This window comes from Argiope bruennichi, chromosome X2, assembly GCF_947563725.1.
Source record: "Argiope bruennichi chromosome X2, qqArgBrue1.1, whole genome shotgun sequence".
Classification (NCBI taxonomy): domain Eukaryota; kingdom Metazoa; phylum Arthropoda; class Arachnida; order Araneae; family Araneidae; genus Argiope; species Argiope bruennichi.
Genome location: NC_079163.1, coordinates 111,710,413 through 111,728,014, shown reverse-complemented (window position 1 = coordinate 111,728,014; position 17,602 = coordinate 111,710,413). Strand labels below are relative to the sequence as shown.

At 28.4% G+C, this 17,602-nt stretch overlaps 1 protein-coding gene across 4 annotated transcripts in view; it reads right to left on the bottom strand.

Annotated features, from left to right (window-relative positions):
• Window positions 1-1,176: 1,176 nt before the first annotated feature.
• The window catches only part of LOC129960409 (ankyrin repeat family A protein 2-like), a 32,474-nt gene continuing 16,048 nt past the window's right edge, over window positions 1,177-17,602 (bottom strand). For 3 of the 4 annotated variants that reach the window (XM_056073828.1, XM_056073827.1, XM_056073829.1), the window contains exons 5-8: window positions 11,974-12,027; window positions 10,203-10,438; window positions 6,738-6,885; window positions 1,179-2,955 (exon numbers count right to left, since the gene is read on the bottom strand). In XM_056073828.1, coding sequence (XP_055929803.1) covers window positions 2,873-2,955; window positions 6,738-6,885; window positions 10,203-10,438; window positions 11,974-12,027 — 521 coding nt within the window. In that variant the 3' untranslated portion in view covers window positions 1,179-2,872. Of the gene's footprint in view, window positions 2,956-6,737; window positions 6,886-10,202; window positions 10,439-11,973; window positions 12,028-17,602 lie in introns of all 4 variants that reach the window. The other variant, XM_056073830.1, reaches the window with a different exon arrangement.

The window sequence follows — 17,602 nt, the reverse complement described above, 5'->3', positions numbered from 1 at the left end:
TACTTTCCATTGTACTATTCACTTTTTACTCAACTACTTTCTATTCTCATTGTACTCTAACTGACAATAAACTATTTTTTTTCTTTAAATTCCACAGTTTGGAAGAATAATTAAGGATTCCTTTATAACAAACTTCTCAATCCATAAAAATAGATAGTTAATTAAACTTGATATACAAGAACAAGATAAAGTAGCTAACATATTCTATATTTAGTTGCTATATTACAAATCATACAAGTTATAAGAGTAAGTCATGTGAGATCTAATTTTAAACTAAATACTGTGAATACAGAGGTCTAAGATCTATGGTCATAATTTTTCAGTTAACCTTTGATAATTAAATGCATTATGAAAAACCGTCCTAAATATAATTAATTACAAATAATAAAATAGGATAAAGGGTAATTTAGGATAATTAATATGTACATCTGCAGTATTCACAGATTGAATTTTAAACTTATTAAAGCAGAACTGAGAAAAAGAACATAGAAAATATATTGACTATGAAAACAAATATTTTACTGAAAATCAATCTTTAATTATATTAAAGATGAATGAGAGAGAAATATATATAAAATTTTGTGCAAATTTCTATTTAAAATTTAATTTTCCCGCTATATTACATTAAATATGTGCTTATTTCATGCTGCTTTTGGCAAGAATAATGTTTTTTTTTTTTTTAAACATGTATCTAAATTACCCATGTAGATTTTGCATTTGTTATTCAAAGATCGAGATTTCAATGATTTCATCATATTCAAAGTGGCAAATGAATTTATCACTTAGTTACAATAAACTCGATAAATAAGATTTGATTATAAAATCTGATTCATACAATTTAATGGTATTACAAGAAACTGTATGGGATTTTAATGCCAGAGTATAAAATATGAATTTTTTTTTGAGAAGTTTAATGTGATATACACCTGAATAAATATAAAATTAAAAAAAAAACATTTTATGAAAAACTGGATATTTAATAGTTATTTAAATTCCATTAGGAGAAAAATTAAGAATATCATCTTTCTTATTTCAAATGCTTTCAAAGCAAATTCATCATAATCTATCTATATAAAAAATATATACATTAAGTTCATACAAAAAAAGAAATAATAAACAAAACTTGAAACATAAAACTTTTTTATTAGTAATGCATTTTTAAAACATTCAAGCTTTGTGCTAAATGTGCATTACAGCTTCATGAATCGTAAATATAAAATACATTTTCAATGCCAGCAATAAAATTATAAGTACCAATTTAAACCCTATATTAAAAGCTATAGGGATAAAATCAATAATTTCAAAATAAATTCTCAGTAAAATGGAATCAATATTCATGTTCATAAAAATCATATAGAACATATATATTTTTTTCTTTTCAACATAAATTGTGCTTTTCTTTATCATCTATCAATGGAATCAATTCACATAATACACACAAAGTATGCTGCACCAATTAATATTTGAAATCCATTGTGCATCCTTTATTTGTTGCTTATAATACTAAGAATAATTGCTCATATTTCACAGTTTTTAAAATATTATTAATCTAATTCTTACACCAGAAATTTAATTTAATTTAATTCCTATTTTATTTATTGGGTTGGTGCATAATTATCAGGCGTTTCTTTGATGTGCTATATTTTAATAAAAATTCACAATATCTTTTACAAATTGATGAATAAAAATATTTTTCTACTTTTAGGTTATAAAAATGCGTGTCGATAATCATACTCATATTCGTTTCGTCATATTATGCTATACCACTTTGAGAGAGGATATAAAGGATATTGTAAATTTTCATTAAAATATAGCATGTCAAAGAAACGCCTAATAATTATGCACCAACCAAATAGTTTTCTCTTTGTTTAAATTATTTAATGTGTTCTTTATTTACATTATAATAATTCCCCTACATAAGCAAAATTAGAGTAAATTTAAGCTAAGTTGTATTGATTCTTTTAATCAATAATATACTTAATTAGTTTTACCTAAATTAAATATAAGACTGATTTTCATTTCTTAGTTAATAAATATATTCACTGGTGTCTTGGAAAAACCTTGGAGTTTAAAGAAAACAATACATTATATGAAATACATATAAAAGCTTAACTATACATTTTAAAAGTGCATGCTTTTATAATGATTTCAACTGTTAAATAAAAACTTTACATTCACTGTAAAAAATATCATTCTCTTTCACATTATAACAGTAAAAGGAAAATCAGTTTTTCCAATTGCTCGTATATACATAAATTATCGAAAAATTCGATTTAAATATTTAGCCAAATCTCAAAGTTAAAAGCTAGTATAAATCTGGAAAAAAAAAAAAAAAAAATTCGGATTTTTCTGCAGTGAGCATATTCTTTAAACAAATAATAAAAATAAATAAATAAACAGTTACGAAGTGAATCTATTAAAAATACAAAGATATTTTCAGAATAATAAAAATGAACAGAGAAAGGTCTAATAATTTTTTATCCTATAACCTAAGACGTCAACTGAATGTGCAAGAATGGTTGCTTGGCCTCCAGGAGATATTTATACATGGAATAATTACAATAAATAATGAGTGTAATTACATTTAAATCTTTTAATAAGATTTTATTTCTATTCAACGAAAATTAACTTAAAGTAATTCAAGTTAAAACTTAAATTAAAAATAAAAATAGTAACTTTTTAGAACTGAAATATTTTGAGAATATTTGAAATATACTGAATAATTTGTGCATAGCATTACCAAAAATCCCAAACAAAAGGAATAAACAAAAAAAACATACACAAAATCTATAAACATAATAATTCTACCAAACAACTATTAGTAAATCAACGGGCAATAGGCATACATGATGAAAATAAATAAATAACCGGCTCATAAAGGTTCAGTTTTCACTTGAACTAAATTCACATCGGCTTGCATTAAATTCAGCATATGTTTCTCCATAACTGTTTGGGCTGAAAGAAAGTAAGATTTCTATTAGAAATTTAATAAATAAATAAATTATGCTAAATCTTGTTTTTATAGCAGCAAACTAAGATTACAATTATCACTGGCAAAAACGTTAATAGATAAAATTAACTCTGCATGCAGAATATAAAAGCAAGGCAATAGAAGTTTTTTACTATGGTAAGACAGAAATTACAATCCAACAGAGGAGAGAGATATTGCTATGAGCATAAAAATTAAAAAAAAAAAAAAGGAAATACCAATTTGAAAAAATGCTAAGATATAGTTTCATTAAAAAAAGAACAAAAAAAGTTTATTCTATAAGTGAATTTTTTTTTTACAAAAGTGTTCATCACCAAACTAAAATTGCATGCAAATAAAGGTGCACAGTCAGTGTAAATACTGCTTGTACTATCATACAGACAAGTAAAATATATTGTGTGTGAGAATTGTAGAGAAATCATAAAACGATGAGTTAATGATGGAAATATATGTATTTTTTGTGGCCAAAATTAAAAAAGAAACATTTCAAGAAAAGCGCCTTTTTTTAGATTTGATGATAACGATTGAAATAACACTTATTTTTCAAGAAATGCCACAAATTTGTATAACAATGAGTAGATAACTTAATTAAGAACATAAAACAGCAAATATTATTCAATTACCCGTAATAAATTTGAAATTATGCATAAATAACCAGAAACACAAAGTGCAATTTCTGAGGCTGTGTATCGGTTTTCCTTCATTTAAACTTTATTGAACAGTTTAGAGAGTCAACTTCATATCGTCTCGATTTTTCTGATTAAATTTTTAATGGCATGGGCAGAAGCTGAGAGGAAGACATTTTCTCAGTATGTTACGCGCTTGCTATTCTGTGAGGTGATATCGAATGTTTATTCATTTAATATATTTATGAAATATAATAATATTTGTTTAAAAACGATACAAACAGTTGACTAGTCATGAAGAAAGTTATGGAAAATAATTAAGCGAAAAAAGGTAACTTTTATGAAGTTATAAGAAAAAAAAATTAAAAATTAATTCTTTTAAGAAATATTTTTATTATATTGCTTTACATTTATATAATTCTTAAAATATTTTTTTACTTATTTTTAATAGGAAAACTTTTATTTCTGTAAAGTAATATGAAGAGATTTAGCCCTCAGAAAACTAGACTGATAAAGACAGGAAAGAGTGTATAGAAACAATCAATTATCGCAAAATAGAGAAAATTCCCATAGGTAACAAAGCAAAACACCTGTAACACGGTATGTGATCTCGCTACACTTGTAGTTCTATGTCGAATTTTGATTCCAATCGGAACGAAAAACAACGTCCAAAGTACTAATTCTATTTTCTGGTATTCGTGTATTAATCGCATGCCAGTAATTAATCGTTAAAAAAAACTGCCAAAGATTGCGAGCTAGATTTAGTCAAGACCGATATTTCGCAACTATTAATATTAACTATTATATTGTCCAACCATTAATATATAAATACGGGATTTCTTTACTATACTGCGAATCACCCATGGAATTCCGAAATAAAAATAAAAATGAAGAAAAATAAAAATCTTTGTGGTATTCACAGCCTTGCCCAAGTCTCATTGTTTCATGCAGGAAGAGTTATTATAGAGTATGCGAGAATGTTTTGTGGAAACTACTCCCGTTGGTTTCTAGTTATGATTAATCATTTAAAACAATAAATTTTTGTTAAAATCCATATTAATTTTACATTCATGTATTTGAAACTATGATATCGGAATTTCCGTACTTGGCAGTGATGGCAAAAAATACGTATAAGAAAGTCGGAGAAGACTTTTGCTCATCAAATCTCAAGATAAAGCCATAACTATAGTTATGATCTAGGGCCGCAGTGTGAAAATATGAATAGAGTTTACAAGATAAAGGAAAGTACAATTTTCCAAGAATATGCCTTTACCGAAATCGTTCGGCAAGTGTGTGTTGAGAAGTCCAACAAGCTTGGTAACGATGCATTAATTCCACAAGAAACCACGAAATACAGGTAGCAAAACGCAGACGAAGTATACACCAGACGTCATCTGTAGAAATCAACCACACACAGGCAAACCGAAAATCATTATTAAACAATTAAAAAGTAAGAAGCGCAATTAGAGAGGTTTCCCTGTGATCAAGAAAGTAAGAAAGAATTAACTCTCCTGATTCGCTCTTTATCTTCCCGAGTTTATATAGATTCTCTGACAGAGCACAGAACCTTCTAGAAGAATCGCCGGATCACGAGTGCAAATAGAGCTACCGCCATAATTCTTATATTTTCAAGAATCTTCATTTATGTCGCCAAATGATCTTCATTTACGTCGCCCCAAGGCAAGGAGTCACTGACCTGGCATTTGCAAAACTCTATATAAAACTGTAAAACTCTCTTCCTAATTATGAGATTAATTGTGCAGGGTAGCAATAATACAGATTCGTAAGAATATAAATATGTTTGACTTCAAACTGAACCCTTCTACAAGTAATCAATTTCAAAGCAATGTACCATTTATATTTCAATAGGGTTAAGATTCATGTCATGTAGTAAAAGTATGTAAAAATAAGTTTTGCTAATTATATTTCAGTGATGGAATATTTCCTGTTCCAAAACAATCTATTGAAAAGTCCAATTCAAAGATAACACAATTAAAACTTAACACTATATTATAAGCAAATTAAAAAGAGAGATAGAAACCCAGAAAAGCTGATGTAATTCAGCAATTAACACAATAATTTATGCAATTTAGCATTTACAGACATTTGACCAAGAGATTTTGTAAATTCTATGAATTTTTATTTTCTATGTTGTAATAAAAGTTCCTTCATAAAAATTACTGTATCGCATTTGCAATCAAATTAGCTTTCTAATAATGTATCGTTTTATGCTACTTCTCTAAAAAAAGTAATGATATGAGTATTCAAATCTTTGAAATATATTTTTTCCTTAAAGGTTTCCACAGTTTTGGAAAATAATGTACACAGTTTAGATAATGCTTTGTCAATTGCTTTATATAAAAATATTATAATTCATTATTTTAGCTATATTAGATTAAGTATATTACTGACAGAAATCCTTTATAGGGGTTAAATGTATTGCTGAAAGCAATCCTTCATATAGATTATCGAAATCGAAACTGTTAGGAAACCATTTTTCTTATAGCTGGCTTGTGTCCCATTCAAGTCTTATCACAGAATAAAACAAATACATTTGTTTATGTAAACAATAAAATAAAGTTTGAAAAAATAACTATAGGTGAGTATATTAATTTCTTTTACTTATTTTACAATTGTGATAAATTAATTGACCATTTTAAAGTTATAAATATCAAATACTTCTCTTACAAAAGCTAATCTGGTAATTGCTTTCAGCAAATAAGAAAAGTCTCAAGGATGGAAATGGAAATTTTACACAAACATTATGAGGCAGGAAAACTATTATTCAAAATTCAAAACTGAATTTAATATTAAAAAAAAAATCAATATCCTCCACTTTCTAGAAAGGTCGAAAAATATCAATTTACAACGATTAGTTTAAAAATACAAATTATTTGGAAGTAAGGAATTTAAAAGACAGGTAATATTGAATAATATTATGAACAAGAGTTATAACTGCTAAATGAAGACGAATAATTATATTCAACTTCAAGAGACACTTTATAATTGCACTAAATTATATATGAAGTAAATAACATAATTAAAGGTTTTTATGAGTAACAACATATGGCTTATAAAGTAGAAATAAGTTAAACGCCAATTCAGATGTATATAAAATATACCTTCTCTACATCTTTTCTTAATTGCGATCTCATATGCAGACTCTAAAGCTTCATTAACAATTGTCATATCTGCACCAGCATTCAGTAGTTCTTGCACACAACCAGCACGGTTATTGTAAACGGCATACATGAGAGCAGTGTTACCCTCCTATACAAAAGATGAATAATTCTAAAAATTGAAAAAATGCAACAGAATAAAAATAAGGAGTCATTTAGAGATGGCTCATTTTATCATATGAAGTTAATAATAGTTTAATAGACTGTTTTTCATTTTATTGCTTTAATGCACACACATATATACTAAAAATTCTTAGATAATCAAGATTTATATTACTTAAATCAGTATCTCGTAACGCAAAAATTTTCGAACATATAATTTTAGAAGAATTTTACACGGTATATTCCACAGATGTACAGCATTAAAAAAATAACAATTAATTCCTTTTATTAATAAGAATTAACAAAATGAAAACATCTTAAGCATTTTAATAATTAAAAAAGAAAAAAGTTTTATTTTGCATACTACAAAAGTTCTCACTCCATTAAAAGAAATAACAGCTCAGTTCCCGGTATTTCTCAATTCACTTGATAATTTCGGCAGAAATGAAATTCTTTTACGTAATTAATAAACCAGTCTACAACCCTTATAATAGACTTAAATAAATGAGTGAATCAAGCTATTTGAATGTACTATTATATTTATAATATCTTTTTTAATTTAATTTAAATCCTAATTAATTTTTTATCTTAAATTAGCCCAGGTTACTTCATTCTGAAATTTTTTCTTATTTCCTAAAACGAATGCCACTTTTATATTTAAGTATTTCTAACACGCGCTCTGAAAAATTGCCATGTCTCACGTCACGAGCGAAAGGATAAAAATCACTAATACGTACGCATTCCATTAAAAGATACCTACAATTCCCTTTCCTAAATCGACACACTTTTGCCCTTATGTCTCGATATAAACTGAAGAGTTTCATGCTTTGGGAAGATGCCTTGCGACACGATTACATCGTCCGGGGAACACCCAGCAACTGAAACAGATGCTGATTGAGGAATGGGCACTCTTTTCACAAGAACTGTTGGACAATCTGGTGCTGAGTATAGAGAGACGATGCGAAGCAACCAATGCAGTAAGGGGAGGGCATATCCCATACTAAGTAATATCAGCTTGTTGTTCTTCCTCTTGGACAGACAATCATGTGTAGTGATACTATTAGTTCAATAAACGTTTTTTTTTTGTTTGATTCCATACCATATGCATTTTATTCCTTTTTGCACAACTATGTTTTCGTCATCTTTTAAGTACAACATGCTGCTCTCATTTCTGAATTTCATGTCTCTCAAATGATTTCTCGAAGAGTTATGGCAATAAAAAAAAAAAAAAAAGCACCTGTTGCTTACGTTTTGCACACCTGTGTATTTACGGACGAATGATGTAAAACATTAGAAATTTTAGAAAAGGTCTTGATCATGTTCAAATAAAAGAAAAATATGCCATCATATATCATCATTAATATAAACTCAATGAAAAAATAACCAACACTCAAGTACAACGCTGTGTTTTTGAATATTAAAATTCTAGCTAATAATCTTTTTATTTCTAAGTATTCTATGAACATTTTGGCATTATATAAAATTTGAAATGAAATAAAAAATTAAATTAAACAAATTAAAATAAAGGGGGGTGGGTGGAAAAAAGGATTACATAAAAAAACAGTTAAAAATTGAAAAATCTCCACTAAAATATTTTTAGAAAAGAAAACTCTTTTAAACTGCGTGAAAATTTGAAAAACGTGCAACAAACAATCTAATCACATAAAGAGAAATAAACTGGAGCAATAAAATTTATCCATTAAAAATAATTCTTATCTTAAATAAAAAAAATATATTGTAATAAAAAATATATAATAAAATTGGAAAAAAAAAACCCACCACATTTTTTAAAGGTATAAAACAAGAAAAATTATACACTTTCAGAAATATAAAACGCACACTACAGAAAAGCATGCGGATTGAAAAGAAAATAAAAGAAAAGAAGAACTACACGTATTTTCCCCCGATATGCAAAACAATGCTTTGAAATCTCCTCCAAAATATTTGAAAAGGACCGATTTTCAATAGTCATGCAAATTCGATCACTATCGAAATCTCGAAATTCTATAAGTATCGAAAATACAACATATACCAAAAATTGAATAAGTATCGAAAATTCGAGAGCTATCAGCAATTCGATATGTATCAAAAGTTCGATAAGTATCGGAAGTTCGATCAAGACCGACTGAGCACTCAAACTAGTTTCGAAAGGAGTTCAGCAAGAATTCAGCCGACAGGCGAATGCGGAGATAAAACGGCACTTCTTTTTTTTTTTATACGAGTACGCTTGAGTTTGAAAATGCGAGCTGCGAATAAAATTGTAGATTTAATCTGAATTAATCCTTTTTGCTTTTATTTCTGAAGATGAATATTTAGCGATAAAACAAAAAAACATACAACAACCTTCTGATAACCGCAATTATTTTTCCATAATGGTATCATTCAGTTATGGAACAGAAAACAGTTTATTTCAAAATGTATGCTTAAAATAAATATTTTTATATAGTAGAATATGACAGTATTTATAGAAATATTACAAAAATTATGTATGAAGGGGAAAAAGAATGAAGAGCAACAAAAATAAACACTAACCGATAACCAAAACAAAATCGAAAACGCAAATTAATTGTGAATATCGCTTTATTGTATCTCGATTCATCATGAACCATTATTCATGATCATGATATCGATATTTTTCGAAAACTGACATCGAAAAATCGAAAATTGGCACAGTTCACTTTTATTCATTGTAAGTGATTTCAAAAATGAGAAAAAAATCATCAGTCTGTATTTTTCACTTGTGAAATTAAAAAGTTATAAAAAAAGTTATTAGATAGTTTTGGTAAATCTGTTGTAATTACAGAAGGATGGCCGCAACCATGTATTTGGATAATTTGGAACTTTAGATCTTGGTGATTATATTTGTTACTATATAAGAATTTGTGACTATATAAGAATTAAAATAGGTTTTGTTTTTAAACCTCAGAATCTATCTTTTACTTTACCAGTCATTAAACTTCGGAAATTATCTTTACCTCAGATAATATCTTTACTTTATCAGACCTGCCTCAGATATTACCATTTTCTACTATTAAATAAAAATGACTAAATACCTTTAGTTACTTTTGATTTTAAAGACCATTTTTTATATGATTTGATCATTGTTTCATAGTAATGTTAAATTTTATTCCAATGCAGTTATTGATATAGGCGGTTGATTTATCTGTTAAAGAGATGACATTTTCTTATAAATTTAGCAAATAGATCCCCCCTTTTTTTCCTCTTAACTTGGACACATTTAGTAGCATACTGACAATGTATCTATCAACTTAAATTAGAAAAGATATCAAAGCTATGCAATTTTACTTGATCTCTGTAATCAAGAGATGCACCCTGATTTATGAGCTCCTTTACAATGACTGAATGGCCTGCAGAACTAGCTAAAATAAGGGCATTTTCACCAGAGTCTCCAATGGTCGAAATTGAAGCACCACAACTAATTAATTTTTGTACAGTTGCAAGTTGTCCATAACTAGATGCCCACATAAGAGGTGTAAGTCCATTTTGATCTGTCTGGTTTGGATCAAAACTGTCATTCATGGCTAAAAAATACATATTACTGTTAATAATCACATGGAAAACTGATCATTTAAATGTAATAAATATTAAATATGATTTTATAAATGTATGATTGAATATGAAACTGGAAAAAAAATATACAAACTTAATATTCAAAATTTTATACATTCATAACAAAAAGGTAAAAATAACAAAAGAAAGAAACTTGTAGTAAAGTTTCAAGTGTACAAATGAAATATTTATCAAGTTGCTTCTTAGTTCCTTCATTTACCAAAATAACTATTTTCAAACAAATTAATTATTGTTTAAGATCAATCAATTCAGTTTCAACTCAATTATTAACACTTCAACTATTAGCTCTTTTAATAATATTTCAATGCGTTACTGGGCAGTTGGAATGCATGCATGACAAAGCATTTTTGAAAATATTCAAAAACTTAATATGATAATTTTAATCTGATATGTCCAAATATTATATTTTTGAAAGAAAATTTACAAAAATGCTATTTTCATTTTATTCTTAATTACTGTTATTTTATCAGGGTTGCCACTCAAAATTGGAAAAAAAAAAAATTCCTGTGTTTTCCCTGCCTTTTTCACTGTACATATATTCAAAATAAGAGGAAATAGCATTCATGTAGTTATAATGGAGTATTATTTTAAGGAGTGGAAAACCAAGAAAAGGAAGCAACAATTTAACATAATTCAAAATAGCACATTAAATGAAGGTTTATATTTACAAACAGAAAAAAAAATTATTATCTAGAATTTCGCAAGACAAAATTTATATACTAAGATGGAGGGGATATATTACCTCTCATGCTCTTTAATTGTAAGTCACACAAAATTAAGGATTCGGGTTAAATAAAACAAAAACATTTTTGTTATCATAGTACAAGTCATTTAATGATTACTTCACAAAAAACACTACAAAGCAAGACAACTTTTTTTATTTATTCATTTTTGTCAATTCAAGTATCTGGATATCAACTTCTGCAGATTTTTCTGCCATCAATTTCATGGAACTAAGCTGACAGTTTCTCAAATAATAAACAAACCATTCAACAAACTCATATATAGTTGACAAAACACCACCACGCTGCTTTCGCATATTGAATGTTGCTAATCCCGCGAGAGAAATCTATTCTTTCACGCAGTAACAGAATGCGCATGATTATTAGCGGCAATCGGTAATCTCATGGAAAAAGAACAACTGTCTCGCAAATCGAAACTGGATTGATCTATACAGAAAAAAAGAAGAGAGAGAAAAAGCGTGATTTTTCACATTACAGAATCGCGAACTTTGACTACGATTTTTTATTCTTGCAATCTTTAGAGAATGGTATTTTTTTTTTTTTTTAAATAGGAAATAAAATAACTATGAACTGAAAATTCCCTTCATTTTCCCCTGTTTTTATGGAAATTTTCACTTCAATTTTCCCTTAAATTTTTAAGGGTTTTTTTTTTTTTTTTTGACAATTCTTATATTTTCTGTGTTTTCTTGGTTCTCCCGGTGGTGTGGCAACTCTGTTTATTATTCCTAAAAATTTAGGCTTACCGTTACTCTGTAGAAAGAGCTCACCCTGAGCAGCTAACTGATAAATGCTTCTTTCTGCAAAAATATGAAATGATTTTCAAATAATATGTTATTTTCAATGCTTATTATATTTATATTATAAATAATCAGACAAAAATGCAAAAACAAAAATTTAATATATTTTACATTTGTTCAAAATGGATGAACAAACGTATGCCTTTAGTAAAAATATTTGATGATAAAAAAATGTACATATATCATTTGAAAAGTTTAAGAGAAAGAGCATTTTTTCTCATCAGCAAAATGCACTAGATTTTAAATATACTAATTTCTGTATAGATATATTACAAAATACTGCTTCCAGCGTAAACAGAGAAAGGTTTTGAAATTATTCTAATAAGAATATGATTTCTTCAGATATCAATGATAATCAACAATTGGGCAAAATAAGAAAAGAAATATCATTACTATACTGGTTCAAAACTAAATAAATACTACTTTGGAGTGAACCACTCACTTCTGAACCCTAGTTAGATAGTCATGACAATCTCAAAGGAAAATATATATGTACGTAACTCTGCTTTCAAAAGAATTAAGAATTCCTTCTAAATCTTCGTAAGATTCCCTTTTCTTAATCGACACATGTCAAAGAAATCCCTGTAAGAATCTCTTGATAAAAAGCACCGATTTAACTCTTGTGTTCTGGTGCGAACAAACATTTCCACTTTTGTTTCAATGTATAAATTACGCCTTCTCGTGGATTTTTTTTTTATTTAATTAATATGCCACGAGCTCTGTAAAAATGCTTAAATCAGCGGTTCTCACGCTTCAAGTGAAAGGATAAAAGTCTATTAAGTTAAACATATTCTTTTAAAAGATAGATAAATTTTCCTTCTCTAAAACGACACATGTAAAAGAATCCCTATAAGAATCTCATAGTAGAAAATCATTGGGGATAAATATTTCTGTCGCTTTTCGCGCTCTTCTGCTCTTGTATTGCTTGCGAACAGACGTCGGTTCGTAATCGCTTCTTGTACATAAATTACGTCTCTCGGGATGGAATAAAAGCGAAGTTTAAAAATTCAAAGTGCCTCTCTTTTCGACCTCGAAACTGCTTACAAAAATTGTATTTACATTATAGTTAGTCAACAGGATGGTTTTCTGTGCTTAAAAACTCAAATTATTAAAGAAATAAAACTAAATCCCCGGGAGAAGAGGCAATTCGACTTTGCGTTGTGGCTCGCCACTTGTTCCTTCACAGCCGGTTTCGTCCCCTCTCGGCAGGACAGCTTCTCGCTCACATTCTGCGCTTCCACTCAACATAGTTTCCGGACTGCATCTTACAGAAGTTTTGTTCAGCCTTTCCTGTGGCAAATGACCCACACGGATTTCCGACATGTCAGTTGCGTGTTCCATTCTCACCACAATAATAATAATCTCCTTCTTTCAGATTTAAAAGTGTTGCTAAACAATCCAGTACTCAAAATTTTGTCTTTGTTAAAAATTGCCTGCCTCTTGTTCTTTTGGTACGTATAGTAACATTGTGGGGTCGAGTTATGTTCTCCTGATGGCGGGACGTGCATCCTAAGAGAGGGATTGTACCAGGGCCAGTGATGGCCAATGGACTCAAACATAGTTTCCGACTATGTTGACGTGCCATTCCGATCTCTCAAATTAATCTTATGCCTTCGGATCAGTATGATTCCCCGGGAAGTAGGGTGTAAGATAAGGCATTACACAAATGATACAGAAATTGCAATTTTGGCTTATGTATCAAGTTGCTTCCATGTTAGTGTACGAGATATCAGATCAGAACTCAACAATCAAAATAAAAATAAACAGTACAGGGAATACTTTAATATAATAACTGGCATCAACACAACACTTATAGACAAGGACAGCTACAATCACAACATGATCGATGTTTTACAAATGGCCAGTACTCGAGGTGGAATCAAATTCCTCTTTGCTCAGCAATGTAATATGAACAGGCGAATGTCACTTCAATGGAGATCGAAGCATCAGTTGCCAAAACGAAAGGTTTCGGAAAGAAAAAAAACTATTCTTCGTACGAGAAGTTCATTATCAGTGGCAGTTTCCTATATATAGGTGGTGTGGTACCTTCTGAAACTTTTTGGTTGGGCCCATCTCTGACAATTACATGAAGAATTGCGATATATATATTTACTTAGTTTTGAATGAGATTAAGTCTGTGCTAATAGATGAATTGTCTTAATTAGTACTTCCACATATGTAATTGTAATTAGATGGTACTCCTTCTCAGCACACGTCAGGTACCTGACGATAAATGAATGCAGAATTACCTGACAGGTGGCCTGGTTTACAAGGTCCCCAATGAAATTGCCACCTTGACTCCTTATAGAAACAAATCCCTCCTAGATCATCTGACAGATGGTCTGCTTTACAAGGACTCTTATGAAAATTCTTCCTAGGTTTCCTGACACCCCTCTTGACTTTTATTTATAGTCAAGAGTATAGTATAGTTATTTATGGTGAGGCGCTTACATTCTTCTGCACGTAACACGCCTCTTATAAACATAGTAGCTCTTTGTCGATGAATTTTAGAAGCATATCTTGATGTCAGAAGTGATGAATTGAATCGCATTTATATAAGCATTGATAGAAGATTGCAACTTTGTTTAGTGTCGAAGATGCTTATTTTGAATATGCACATCAATTAATGCATTATTTGAACTTTTTTAAAACTAAGCAAATATTAATATTATTAATGCATTATTTTCTGATTTCGCTCTTTTCATAACCTACTGTAATATGTGCATTATGCCTGAATTGTACAATGAGACTCATCAATTTATAGTATGAAAAAACAAGTCTAAATGGTCTAACTAGGGGAGAGCACGGGTAGAAAAATTGTGTTCGGAATGAGATTTAGTATAATGGTAGTATACCTTTAATATGTTAATACATTAAAATTTCAAACACAACAGCTAGCCAATTCCGAGAACACAACCTTCAAATGCTTTGGCACAGCTAATATACTAGTAACTTGTCTTCTGCGTTCAACAGCCCAGCTACATGTTCGTCAAGTTAATCGCTTCGTAAGCGATAGGTCAAGGTTCAGTCCTGGATAGGGCTACGCCGATTTTCGATTTATCGAAAAAAATCTATTTTTCGATAGTTTTTGAAAAATATCGATTTATCAGTATAATGACCATGAGTCATCGTACACGATGAATCGGGATGCAATAAATCGATACTCAAAATTAATTTAAATTAATTATTCTTTTCGGTGAGTGTTTATTTTTGTTGCTCTTCATTTTGTCACATTTGTACAATATTTTTGTTAATATTTCTATAAATATTGTCACATTTTAATATATAAAAATATTTGCTTTAAGCATGTTGTTTTGTAACAAATTGTTTTCTATTCCTAAACAAAAAGATATCATCAACATTTTCTATTTAAATATAATAAAAAATTGTGCATATTTTACTTTCAGACATTTTTATAAGCAAATTTTTTATGCTTTGTTTATTTTAAACATCCGAAATATCTCCCAGAAAAAATGGTAAAGCAATTTTTAATAATTTTTGATACCTTTATGAGTTAAGTTTAAAAATCATGCAAACAACTTAACTCCAAATATATCTGATAGGCAACAGATGCTAAACACTATTGAATTTTAAATATATTTTATAACATTTATCCAATTGATTAATTCAGCTTTTACGGTCCAATTAAGATATCAACTAAGATATTATTTATTATTGTTATTAAAAAATATCATCACTTTAAATACACTTATTTAAATTCGAAATTCAAAGCAGATATGCTTACCGAAGTATTCAAATGTTGCCATGATTTTCCAAGCATTTTTTTTTCGGTTTAATTCTTTCTATACAAGTTTTTATTAGTCTAAATTTCGCAATGCATTTCAAAAATTTACTTACGTATATACATTGTGATGCAAAAACTTGTTGTAAAATTTGATTTAAACAGAAGCCTTATTTTTAAAAAAAATTTTGGTTCTAATGATTTTTTAAGACTGCAAAAAATGTTACTTTACAATAATAAATTTTTAAACATTTTCACAGTTAAAAATCTTTTTTAACAGTGAAAATGCTTTTTAAAATCTTTTTATCTTTCTATCGTTGCTCTAGGCAGCCAAGGGGATGGACGCCTCAACTCAATATATAATTTCAAATTAAAGTGAAACTTACTTTAGTCAGGAATACAAATATTAAACCTTAATCTAAAATAATGCGCTATTAACAACTAAATGCAGCCGAGATTTGAAGAGTGATTGTTACAAGGAAAATAAAGCATTGCTGAAAATTAGTACTAATAATAACCGTAATTCTTTGTTCAAGATATAAAAAAAGCATAAAAACAGCAGCACAAAACTGACATTTTCAGCAGCGTATTGGAATTAAAAATTCAGTACATGTGATCTCATATAATCTAGAGTAAAAAATACGACAGTTTTTGAAGTCTTACAGATCTCTCCACAATAATATACTTCAGGGAGATTAGTATCAGTGTTTTTAAAGCAAGATAGAATTACAATGCAAAAGCTTAATCGTCAGCCATAAAATCCTTTCTACAAATATAACATATGTTATGCAGATGTTTTAACATGGGATTTTTGCATAAATGGTAACAACACACATGAATGAAATCTTTATATAAATGCCCTTTTTGCGAAAGGAAATCTCCCCTCCCCCTCAACCTTAGCATTTGATAATGATCAAATTTTCATGACTATCGAGAATCAGTCATGTACGTCATCAATATTTTACGACTGTATATCAAGGCATTGTTTTGTATATCAGGAGAAAATGTAGTGTCGGTTTAATAAGCATGCCTTTTCTATAATATGCACTTTTATATTTATAAAAATGCATAATTTTTCTTGTGTTATATCTTTAAAAAATGCTCTTTTCCCATTTCATAATCTATTCTTTTATCAAAATGTTTTAGTTTGTATTTAAGATAAAGATTATTTTTAATGGCTAAACGTTATTTACTCCGATTTATTTCAATTTATATGATTGAAATTTCTGTTGCACTTTTCTTGAGATTTTCATGTATACAATATTTTGCACAAATTAAAAAAAAAAATCCTGCATTCAAATGATTCAAGAAAGTTTTAGTGAAATTATTATTTTTCTGTTTTTAAGATAAAGATTATTTTAGTGGTAATTTTTCAACATTTAACTGTTTCATTATATAACTCATTTTTATTTCATTTCCCCCTTCATTTTAATTCTTCATATTTTATTTTAACTTCCAATTTTTCATTTCATTTCGAATTTCATAATTTCACAAAATGTTGATGGAATAAATTAGAAATAATAAATAAATAATTAGGTAGAATTTTAATGTTGGGAAACCTAGCGTTTTATTTCAGTGTTGGCTATTTATTTCGCTGAGTTTATACTAATGATAAATATAATACCATATTTTTCATTTTTTAAACATATTTTTTCATAATTGAACGAAAATTGGAAGACCCTTTTTAAAGTTTTTAATATATTGCATCATTCTTCCGCAAATAAACTCGCACTCCAAAATATTTGTTACTTTAGTTCTACTCATTAATTACTACTTTTCGTTTCTTTTTGATTTTTGAAATAGTAAACCATATGAAAGTCTCTTTAATTTTAA